Source organism: Pteropus vampyrus, unplaced genomic scaffold, assembly GCF_000151845.1.
Source record: "Pteropus vampyrus isolate Shadow unplaced genomic scaffold, Pvam_2.0 Scaffold24, whole genome shotgun sequence".
NCBI classification, from domain to species: domain Eukaryota; kingdom Metazoa; phylum Chordata; class Mammalia; order Chiroptera; family Pteropodidae; genus Pteropus; species Pteropus vampyrus.
Window position 1 is genome coordinate 11,407,396 of NW_011888805.1, and position 12,690 is coordinate 11,420,085.

Below are 12,690 nucleotides of genomic sequence, written 5' to 3' on the forward strand. Positions count from 1 at the left end.
AGCGAGGTGGGTGACCCTGAGAGGTTGCCGTCGCGCAGTGCGCAGACAAGACGTTGCGCGTGCGCAGGCGCTCGGAGCAGAGGCCTGCCGGAAGCCAAGATGGCGTATAGGTGTTCTCTAGGCCACAGTTGGCGCCTTATCATTCTCTGAGCGGGTATTTTGCAAGAAGTTGTGGCGAACGCCTTCTTCACCGCCATGGCCCGGCATCGGAATGTTCGAGGCTATAACTACGATGAAGGTAGGTTACAGGCTTATGCCGGATGTCATTTTCTCCGTTCCAGCCGGGATCCCAGCTTACTTGGCATCCACTTCGATATGTGAGTTCCTCGTCAGTGGTGCCAGGCTGGAATTCAGAGGGGGCTCAGTTGGAGAAAATAATAGGACATCTGAGTTCCAGAGAATGACATTGTTTTATATCGTGATTTCTGTCTTCTGGGATTGAGTTTATTTAGGGCGAGGGAGGTGCCCTACAGCGTCATATGGGATGGACATTTCACGAGGTTGGGATCCGGTGGCATTTATGCACGTAAGCGTTATCACCTCTCTCTTCCATTGTTTTCTCCCTGGTCGAGTACACATTTGCCTGCTTTAGCTCGTTTTCACGCCCCGCCCCCCTTCAAAAATGCCCCTGAAATGTAGCTTATTTGTAAAACACGGATTGGTTTAATAGTTACATTCAGTTGTTTTGCTGTAGCTGTTAGATTTACGTGATAAGTCTTTCGTATTTGTTCATACATATTTAGTGCAGAATGTGGTTTGAGCTAACATTAATTTATTTTCTATGAGTTTCAAGTTAAATTAGAAGTTTAGCAGATGGTGTGAAAAGATACATATTAAAAGGGTCCGAAGAGTAAACCAATTAGGTGATCTTAGGTATATATTGAGTTCTTGGTTGATTATTCGCAATATAATCGTATTTTGGGTAAAAAAAAGCAGTACTAGAAGAAAGAAGGCTTCAAAAAAGACTTAACCGATTATAAAAAATGAAATAAAAAATGTGCATGTGAATGTTCCCTGAGAGTTTAAAAGAAGTTAGAATTAGGATAAACGCAGCATACATTGGATAATTGTAGGCATCACCAAACATCATACAAACTAAAATCATAAATATGATCAAGTGCAGACAAGGAATAAAGACCTCTTGCTTTGTAAAGGGCAGAACTTATAAGTGTGCCTAATATATTGGTGGTTATTGACACTCCCAGCAGATTATGGTGGTTATTACTGGCACTCCCAGCAGATTATTGTAGAACATCAGAATACGCTAACCATAGTGAAGGGTAGCTAACACTATGTGCTGCTTTTGGAGACTGTAACCCAGTCAGCCTGGTACATGTTAGATTCCTGGTGTTCACTTCAGAATGGAGGCCCTTTTAAGTATTGCAAGGGATGTAAGTATTGCATGTGGACCATGGGTACCTGAGAAATGACTTGAACCTGGGAAGTATTTTTGCAGATGATATAAAAGACATGAATAGGCCTAATTACTACTTATTCATTTCTTTAATATCATTTCCTCAGCCAACATTAATTGAATGCTTATTCTTCGTTAATCGAATGCCTGGAGTACTGTTCTAAGCTTTGGGGACAGATAGTAAGATGTTTGAAGGAGTCTAAAGGAGGAGATACAAAAGTAACAGATGATTAGAGCATGAGATGCTACAAAAAATACAAAGTGCTCTGGGATCTGTGTAAGTGAGAATACCTTATTTAGAATGGGTTTGAGGAGTTTAAGTAGGATTTCTATGTGAAGAAAAACTTCCTGGAGAAGTTCTTGGCTTGAGGGAGTGAGTGCTAAATATCTTCTCACCTTGGCAACCTCAGGTTAGGTTGTCATGTTTCTATGGAACAATTTGATGACGTCATAACCAAGCTATTCCTATAGCATAGGTTCATCCCCTTTTCCAGCTTACAAATGTTCTACTGATTTTAAGGGTCCAGTTTATTTCTCTTCTTCCCAGTTAATAATTTAAAAATTCTCAAAACTAGTATGACTTCATTAAAGAGAGTTTGTGCTCCAAAACCTATTGGTTCCTCTAATTCTCACTGTTTTCTTCTCTAATTTAGATAGCGCTTTACACAACTGCCTTAACTATTAATTTAAAAGTGCTGGGAAAGCAAAGTCCATACTTTATATTTACTGCAGTAGCTGCCATAATGCTTATGTGCAGTAAATACTCCTAAAATTTTGTTGAGAAAAAGAACCGCTTTACAAAACTACCAGGAAAGAATTCTCTATATTTTTATATTGTGACACTTTTAGGGTCAATTTCAGTATTGAAAAACTGACCTAGCAAAAAAGATATTTTATATCTAAAATTTTTATGTCTGTGCACGGATCCTCATTTATTTGCTGATAAGTAGTTATTAACTTAGGATCATGATCTAATTTATTGACTGTTACATATTTTAATCCAATGGTAATATATAACTAATTTTTCTTTGCCATAAACATTTGAACATGCTATTTCTGCTGTATGAATACCCTCATAAACTAGCTAAGTATCTTATGAAATTGGTTAAATATTACATTCCTGGGATCTTTCCCTAGCCATTCCACTCCCAATTCTGTTTTTATTGCTCATATATGTGTTCCCAAATTGCTCTGTATTTCTCATTAAACACTTGTCGTATGGTTTTGTAATTGTCCGTTTTCTCATCTGTTCACTGTTCGATTTTAGATTTGTAGAGATTTGGGAATGTGCCTGTCACTCACTTTTCTACCCCAAAAGGTTTTTGATAGTCTCTGGCATAGTGTTAGTATTTGTTGAATGAATAAATACTTTATGCAAATGCATTTATGTTCTTTGTGGAGTTTTTAGTTTTAAATTGTTTAATTCATTTATTTATAATAAAACAAATGTTAATTTAGTGCCAAACATATGCCAGGTAGTTGGCTACACAAAGTCTTACTCAGAAAGAGCTTATGGCCTCAGAGAGTGCTTTGAAGATGTCTAGTTGGAGGAGTGTGCTAGAGAGTAAAAATGACAGGAGGACTTGCTGCTTTTTATCCAGAGTGGTCAGGGAAGACTTCTGTTAATAGGTGACATTGAGTTGGAACCTTAACTAAGAGAAGGGAATAGCCTTAGAAAAATTTGGTTAAAGAGGATATTCTAGTCAGTGGGAAAAAAGACCAATTATCCTGAGTAGAGTGACCACAAGGGAGTTTAGGATAAGCTGGTTTTTATAGAGATTACCTAGCTGTACACGAAGAAAAACTGCTTTTATGATCTGATTGTATACCCTGTGCTAGTCAGTTGTATGAAAAATAAATGTTTTGGTTATAAAAATGGATAGATTGCATTTTGGATTTTTGTCAACACTGAAAAGACAAAATATGTGGTTTGTGGGCTTATTTTTGATCCATGAGTTGAAAAATTGAAACAACTTAATAAAACCCAATTAATTTAAAAAATGAATATACCTACTTTGTGGGTAAAATTTTTAGAATTTTTTGGAAAAGTGAACATTCCAAGTTCCTTTAATTTTGATGAACAATTTAATTTCTTTTGGAAAGAATTCATATGCTTTCTTGTTAATAACTAAGAATATAAAAATATCTTGTAAATGAATTAATCTCTTATGTTTTTACTTTAGATTTTGAAGATGATGATCTCTATGGCCAGTCTGTAGAGGATGATTATTGTATTTCGCCATCAACAGGTGAATTTAGAAAAATAGTTTAATTTTCATTATTTGAATGTTTAAAAATGTTAAGTATTGTCATTCAAGGACTAGAATGTTCCATAAGACTGTAATGTTATGTAGCAGTTAAAAAGGTAATTAAATGTTAACTTTTAAAGGTAAATAAATTAATTTCTTTATCCGAGAATAGAATTTAAAGTTTTGATTCTATCATTTAGCTTTAAACAGTTTGAAGAAAACTCTGAAAACCGTGGCTTTTCCAGTATTTGCACTATGCAATTAATCTAAAGTGTACTAAAATGGTAATTTTATCTAAAACTAATACTTCTGAAGGCAGACAGCAGTTAATTATATATTCTCAGGAATCTCTTGAATATTAGAAACATTGAGGTGTTATGCATAGAATTCCCTTCATACAGTACTTTAGTTATCTACTGTTAAACAATTTGGTAAATAAATCAAATACATATAGTTGAGACTTTTGATGGGGCTACAGTGACTTAGAGTTCAAATTCCACATCAGAGCTTCATCTTCTGTCTAATCTGCTGAGAGATTTCTTCTTTGCCACCATATAAAGCAAACATTCATATGTTCTTTCCAGCAAAGGCAATCTTTGATACAGACTTTTCTCTCACTAATTTCTCTAACAGTACAATTGTCTTCAGATTTTATCTACTATATAAACAGTTGGTTAAAAAGTCTTGCTAAATTTTACTATGCCTTAAAAAGAGTACAATCAAATGGTTATGTACAGTGTAAATCTAATTCATAAAACTCATTTTCCACAAGTTAAAGGTTTAATATAAAATATTCATCAAAGTCTGCCTTTTCTTTAATACACTATTGTCTCCTGAGCTGTCTTGTAAACATGTACCACTTTTAGACCAAATATGTCTTTTCTGACTTTTTAGAACTTCTTTTTCTTCATGAAGGCATTGATCCTCTAGAACTGCGGTCTCCAGCCTTTTTGGCACCAGGGACTGGTGCTCCTCTGAGAATCAAATGCCTGATCTGAGGTGGAACTGAAGCGGTTCCTATGCTAGCACTGGGGAGCAGCTGCAAATACAGATGAAGCTTCGCTTACTCGCCACTCACCTCATGCTGTGTGGCCCGGTTCCTAACAGGCCATGGACCGGTACTGATCCTTGGTCCGGGGGTTGGAGACTCCTGCTCTAGAAATGTCTTAGCACTTCTATTCTTTCTGTCATTGTTTTTTCTTGTTACTCTGAAACACAGCTAGGTCTTTTTTCCTCATTTGGCCTAACTGATGAGGGCCTTTCTTCTCTTCCTTTAATGTTACACTGTTACCAGTCAGGATTCTGAAGATAGAACTTGTACCAAGTACTTTGCCAGAGAGAATTTAATATAAAAAATTGTTAACTAGATATTAGAAAACAAAAAAAAAATGCAAAATGGACAACCTAAAAAATATCAAGGAGGTAGTAACCTCAGGAAGCATCTACCAGTCTAGTGGAACAAGTGAACGAGGTTGAAACCAACCTTTTAGAGCTTTTGGAGGGGCTTCTCGGAGCTGGGACTTAGACCTATGATGAGAGGGGGTTCTACTTTGTTGCTTTGTCTCTGAAGTTCAGAGGAGGGACTGTAGAGCTGTGACTCAGACCTCTGGAAGAGGGAGACACTGCATGGCTGGTACTTGTCTCTCTAAAGGGATCCTGTGAAGCTGGGATTCAGCCTTTTGAGGAGGGAATTCTGGCTAGTCATGGTGCCTGGGGGATGTGGATGGGGGCACGTCGAAGCTGGTTCTGGGAGTTTTGGAAAAATTGCAAACCGGTATTGATTGCTGTTACTGGAACAAACTGCTTCTGTAAGGTGAAGTATTACTGGGGTGACAGTGTCTGGATAAGAAGCAAAAAAGAAAGGAGCATGTGTCTTCTCTGACCTTCTAGTCTCTCTTTAGCACCTGCCTAAAAGGGAGCCAGCTGTCAAAGAAGACATGTGCTTTGCAGAGACTTCAACCCTAGCATCACAAAACAGTAAAGAAGACTGGAGCAGAAGCTGAGAGGTGGCTTAATCAGTATTCCTTTAAAGCTCATTCAGGGATTCAAAGACCACATATTGTAGGGATTAGGAATAACCCCATTGGGCTCCTATAGTTCACTATTACAGTCAGCTAGGTAACAATGATGTCTGGTAGCACTAAATTCATTACTCATACTTTAAGCAGATTAAAGAGCATGGCATGTTCATGACACTGAGTAGATGTAGTTGTGATAATTAGATTTAAAAAAAAGATCTCTTCGAAGTAGTAGAGACTGGATTGAAGGCAGTACATAAGTGGATGTAGGTAGATTATTAAACTGATCTAGAAGAGATGAAGATATTTTAGGACAGTGTTCTCATATACCATTAGCATCACTTGAGAATTTGTTAGAAAAGTAATCCTTGGCCCTATCCCAGAGTCGAAAACTCTGAGGGTGGGGTGCAGCTTCTGTTTTAAAAGACTTCTAGAGGATTCCGAGGTTTGCTTTGAGAACTATTTGTTTAGGATGAGGGTGGTAGCATTAGATTTGGGAATAGGTTCAAGAGATAATTACAGGAGTTAAGGTCTACAGGAATTGGAAGTTGGTTGAGTGTGGCTTGCATAAGGGTGAAAACCTTCATGAAGAGAGGGAATATAGAGAAACATCTTAATATTATAGGGTTAACTCATTCATTTATCTAGTCTTATCTGGATTAAGTCATACTCAGTCTTGAGTAATGAGCTAAGAGTACACAAGGTCAGGCATTCTGAGGGTGTTTTTCTAAGACTTGCATTTATGGCCTAGTTTTCTTGAGGTCAGAATTTACCCCTGTCTTTCACAGCTCTTGCTATATGTCTTGCATGTGGTTCACGTCCTGGACAATATGACTCTTTGAGAGTTACTTTTATACACACCAAGAAGTCAACCAACTTTATCAAAGCAAGAGATAGGTAAATGGTTTTGAGTTCCTTTTATAACAAACTGGTAATTTTAACAAAAGCATGTGGTTTTGGACTTTTTAATTTTTTAAAATATGTATGGTCCTGTGCCACATAACAAGCATAACAAGGTTTCGGTCAATGACAGACCACATATACGATGGTTGTTTACTATACAGCTTAGGTGTGTAGTGGGCTATACAATCTAAGTTTGTGTAGTACACTCTGATGTTCACACAGTGACAAAATTTCCTAATGACGCATTTCTCCGAATGTATCCTTGTTGTTATGTGGCGCATGACTGCATAAAATAACAGCAATATCTGATCAGAAACTTACTTTTCCTTTTTAGTAGTTTGTTTTCCAAGTGATTTTCAAAGAAAAATGAAAAGTTTTAGAGGGATATTTTCTTAAAGAAGCATTTAATATTATTGAAGACAGAAGATTATATTTTTGATCTAATGAATTCTGATAATGGAGTGACTGTCAATTAGTAGAAATTTCTAAAATTCATCAGCAAATATTTTTTTTTTGAACTCTACTAACTACAACTTTTCTGATGGAAAAGTGATTTCTAAACATTACAGCTTTTTTTCCCTTAAGAAAGATTGACTTTGATAATGAATATTGAACATACATCAAGGAGCTGGAGATAGCAGAAAGAGCCTATGTACAAAAATTTATTTGAACAGTTATGAATTTTGTTTTAACTAACATAATTAGGAGTGTTAAAAGATAAACTCAGGCATGCTAAGATTTTTTTTAAGAGTTTATTTGGGAAACGTCAATTTTGAATCAGGCAGCTCCAAACTGCAAGTGGTTAGGAGCACTCCACTGCAGGAGCTAGGGGCAAGGTTTTCATAGAGAAGACACAAAGCAAAGCAAGGAAGTTGTTTGCTTGGCTATAGCTTAAGTGTTTATTATTATTTGGGAAAGCCTAGTTGACTTTTTGTGATTGGTTGTTATTCTTAATCCTGAGGCATTTACAAGAATCTACTAGCTTAGTTTTCCATTTGTCACCAAGGTATTAAAGCCATCTCAGTCTAATGGTCTCCTCATATGATTACTTTCACAGTGGTAATCCGTATTCAGTTCATTCCAACTCATAATCTTTATTGAGCATCAATGTGTAAGCCTATTCTAATAAATTTATAAATTAGATTCATATGAGGCAGTCAGTTAAAAGTCTCATTTAAAAAACATACTGTGCAACAGTATGATGGGTAAAGAAATAGTCCTGCCTGAAGGTGTCTGGAAAGGCTTCTGGAAGGAGGTGGGTTTGGGACTGGTAAATTTGGGAGTAAGAATGGCATTGTAGATAGAGGAGACAGCAGTGCTGGAGCAGTGGGCTCTAAGTGAAGTGTGTTTGTGAAGACTTACAGAATTAATGGAGTTGCAGCAGGAAAGAGGGCTAGGAAAGAAAATAGGAGCCAAATTGTGGAAGTCAGGTTTTAATTTTAGGCATGTAGAGTCAGTTTATTGGAGGTTTTTGAGTAAGGGGTAATATTTTAGGAAAGTAACTGATGATGGAATGAATAGAATACAAAGTAGACTACAGGTGAGACAGGTGGAGCGGGTACTTGTAGGCTAGTGCTTCCTAACCTTCCCTGGTAATACCAGTCAGCTGGGAGTGATTTTAAAAATGCAGATTCCCTGCCCTATTCCAGCACCACTGAATCAGTACCTCCAGGGAAAGAAGTCTAAAAAGCCACATCTGTAATGAGTGCCTCACATGATTTTTATTTTAAGATGTCTAGGAAACAAATTTAGGCAGTTTCTGGAGTCAGATTTTGAATTCTTGAAACTTCTATGTTTGTCAAAATGCCTTAAATTTTAAAAGTCACTATAGATGTCCAGTTTTTCTGTAAGCATTTACATTTTTAAAAAAGAATAGCATTTTATATTCTTTTTCACCATTGCTTTTCTCTTACTCTTTTTATTGTATTTATTGCCTTTTTGGGTTCTCATTTCAGCTTCAGAGATTTGGACCTCCTTTTTCTCCCCTCTAAGTAGCTATTTTCCCCGGGGAATTTTCTTTCGCTCTTCCTCTCCACACTCCTCAGCAGATTTGTACTTCCAAAACAATATGTCCATAGTTTAGGTTTCTGAGTGGAGTTCATGTGTGGGTATGATGTAGGATCCCGCCCCACCTCCCCTCCCCGAGAAAACAGTTCCTAGGAGTTAGAATAGAAGCCGGGATATTGACAGCTTCCTTTTCCCTGTTAATATTTCCTAAGTGAAAATTGTTGAGGGAGGTATCTAAGGTCTTGCCTCACTTAATTTTTGATTTATCTTAGGCTTTTCTCACAGTTGAGATCTATGAGAGGAAGTTGGGGAAAGTATATTACTTTTAGGCAAAACTGAATAGTTTGTTTAAGCCAGGAAAGTAATTCATAAGTCACCAGGCATAAAATGACCCAATATACATTTTTTAATACTACCACATTTTATTAAATCTAAAATGCCACAGATTAAGACATACCATTATTTTACATACCAGTTTTTAAAAAATCGTCCGTCAGTCTGAGTATTACATAATGCTAAGATGCCATGTGATTGAAGTGCATTCCCTCATTCAGAGATTTTAATGTGAAAAAAATAGTCATCTTAGAGTTTCTATGGAGTATGAAGTAGGATATCTCTTCTGCTGTTTAGCCATGCTGACTTTATAATAGCAGTGTTATATTCTCTTTGAACAAGAGGGGGAAAAATAACATAATATGTGTATTCTTGGAAAATTCTGTGGTCTTCAAAATTATATACCAAAAAACAAAACTTCTAGGAAAAAATAGGATAATGACAGACCACTCAACCTGTAAAGTACTAATAAAAACAGTAATCATCTTAATAAAAATTCTTGCATATTTGAAACAGTACATTAGCTTCTTAATAAATATTCCAGTAAATATAGGACATAACGCTAATAAAAAAATGGTGAAAGCCTGATAAAAAAAAGATGTAAGAAAGAGTTAAGGGGTAATGTTGCAAATCAAGCAATAAGCACACACAAAGATAGGACATGTGGCCAAACTGAGCCAAGAGGAAGAATGCGGTGCTATTACAGTATATTACAGTATATTACAGTGTAATCATCTCTGGTTGGTGTTTTTGCATTTTGTACCTGCTGCTATTATGCAGTGATGCAAAACATTGAAGTGTTGGGGGCGTGGGGAATCTCATAAACCAAAGCAACTTGAATAATATACCTTCATTATTCCACTATTTATCATTTGGTATGAACTAGTTTGGTTAAGGAGACATGCATTATAGCAGAATAGATTGAATTCTCACAACTTCTCTATATTTTTCTTAGAAACACAGATGTCCAAGATGTCTTCTGCCTCTTCGGTTTTTCTGATGTTCTTCCCTTCTTTATTATAACTGCTCTAGTCTTCAGTGATTACTTAATTTTCTGTGCTTCTGCAGCACTTGTTATCTGTACTACTCATCTGGCTTTTAAAATATGTCATTACATTTTTCTTCTTTGCCTTGCCTGCTAATCTATAAGGCCATCATTAATTTATACTACGAATAGATAGCACTTAGTGCCATGGCCTTCTGAGTATAGGTATTACACTTAAGCAATTGTATTATCTATTGTCTATGTATGCATTATCTTTAAAATTTCAATGTAGTTTTCCTTTCATAGTTTGTGCCTTCCTGAAAACATGCACAAAAGTCAGATGTGGGAATGCTAAGCAATAGACTTGCATGTTATATGTTCTTCCAGAATGCTAAATAATATGAAATTCCTAAGAATACCTTGCTTTTAGAATCCTGTATTACTGTTTCTATCCTTCTTAAGTTATTCTTCAGTTTTGTTCCTTCACAATTGAACACAGTCTCCATAAATTGAGTTCAGTGGGCATCCAGTTGAGGCAGAAGAGTCAACACTTTGGGCATACATGATGATTTTCTCCTTTGATCACTTATATTTTGTATATGATACTCAGGCATATATTGGTACTTTGACATTTTGTCTTTTCTCCTTTTAATGAAATATGTAATACCAAGTTACATACTGAGTGATGACACCGCTGGTCCTGCAGACTAGCATAGACTAATGTCTGAAAGTCAAAGCTTTCCGAGTATATGACACTGTTAAACAGTGTCAGTGTGTGATTGAAAGTATGAGCTTTTCAAAAGTTAAGATCTATGATTTTGATAACTTTTGGGTTCAGGAAAAATTAGCAATTTTTGGAAATTGAAAGCTTACTCTGTTTTTAGTATTTTCTTTATGCAAATAAGCAAGTTTGATATAAGGTTTAAATTATTTGTACCAAAGAAGAGAAAATTTCAAAGATGATGAAGTAGTAGGCAAGCATGCGTTATTGGGAAAGATTGTTTTTGAAAACTGGAGAAAATAAGCTCAGGGGAATCGTTTTGGAGATAGGAGGAAAGAAGGAAGATGAAATAAGAGGCTAATGAATAGCAAGGACATTCGAGCAGGATTTAGGGTATGATAAGTTTTGTCTTTGTTTTTATCTATTATTATAGAATGTGGGTAAATGGCTGTAGGTAGTAAGCCAGAATCCCTAATTTTTACTTTACCGTTTGTAAAAAAAAAAAAAAATTAATGAGAAATGGCTGTACTATAGCATTCTTTTATATTTTATATTCTAGCTGCTCAGTTTATTTACTCACGACGTGACAAACCTGTTGTTGAGCCTGTAGAAGGATATGGTTATGAAGATCTGACAGAATCCTCCAATTCTCTTTTGAATCATCAGCTAAGTGAAATTGATCAAGGTATAGTAAAGTCTATCTATGTTTCTTATTTGAAAATGATTAATAATATACTAGGATTTATCAGTTTTGTGATAGTTCATAATAGTGATTGTGGGTAGTAATGGCACAAATGCATTTTATATCATCAAGAAAAATTTAATAATAAATTTTATATTTAATAAAATTTACATTTTAAATATATTTTATGTGGAGTGTATGATTATATAAATATATGGCAATTATTTAGTAACTGGAATTCTTGAATCTTCATCTTCTTATGAGAGAAGCTTCAGTGATTTGTTTTTAGCAATATTTATTGTTTTATAAGCTCTATGTAGAGTTTATGATTAGATTACAGAAGCTATTTTCCTTATAAAACGTTAGGTTCCATAAGAGCGGTTTTTTTTTTTTTTTAATTTAAGTCCAAAGTAACTATACAAGTGTCCTGATTAGTCATATCCATGTAAATTAAGTTTCAAGACAGAACTTGTAAATAGTAATGCCATTGGTTCTGAGTTTGCCTCTTTTCAATTCTCTTACACATTTCAACAAAAATATTTGTATTTTGGCTTTTATCTTTTGTAAATAAATTTCAGACATTGTTTCAAACATATTACTCAAGCTGTAGATTGATGAACAGTGTAGCAGAACTAAAATGGCCAGGCATAACAGTAATGCCGTCGTTATTAGTGGAGTGCAGGGCTGAGTTGATTTGCTCATTCTCCAGTGTGACTTTGTTCTATAGGCATTTATAAACTGAAAATTTATAGCAATTAATTTGAAAACAGGAAATGTAAGAATCTGAGACCCCATCATTGAATAAATCAGTTAAATATATATCAACTGTTAACCAAACCAAGAAAAATGGAGAGAAAGCACAAGCAGACAAAATTAGAAAGCCTAAAGGGAAACAACAGATATAGAATCAAAATATCAACTGTAAATACATTTTATAATCTGGATAAAAGTCTGTAGAGGAACTGCTATGTAGACTCTTTAATAGTTTTTGATTGTAGTTTGAAGAAAGTATTGTAGTTGTTACTGTGGGGTAAGAGGGTAGGAATAAGTAGAAGTCTTACACTTTTTCTGTTATGCCTCAGAATCGTTAAGAAGGTATGAAATTCAAAGTTATGTTTGAGATTGAAAGTTAATCATTCCCACCTGATGTATGTAAGTAATTGCATGATAACAATAATAATGATTGTAGCTAACTGTTGCTAAATGCTTTCCAGGTACTGTTCTAAATGTCGTTCATATATTAACATATTTAATCTTCACAGCAACCTTATCAGGTGGGCCAGTTATTGTCCTCATTTTATAGAGAAGGTTGTACCAGCTTATAGTAAGTGGCATTGGATTACGAACCAAGACAGCTTGACTCCAAAGAAAATAGTTG

At 35.4% G+C, this 12,690-nt stretch overlaps 1 protein-coding gene across 2 annotated transcripts in view; it reads left to right on the forward strand.

Moving 5' to 3' along the window:
• The window catches only part of HBS1L (HBS1 like translational GTPase), a 79,967-nt gene continuing 67,277 nt past the window's right edge, over window positions 1–12,690 (forward strand). Inside the window, exons 1-3 of one of the 2 annotated variants that reach the window (XM_011356188.2) lie at window positions 1–238; window positions 3,598–3,663; window positions 11,190–11,315. In XM_011356188.2, coding sequence (XP_011354490.1) covers window positions 196–238; window positions 3,598–3,663; window positions 11,190–11,315 — 235 coding nt within the window. In that variant the 5' untranslated portion in view covers window positions 1–195. The remainder of the gene's footprint in view (window positions 239–3,597; window positions 3,664–11,189; window positions 11,316–12,690) is intronic. The other variant, XM_011356187.2, reaches the window with a different exon arrangement.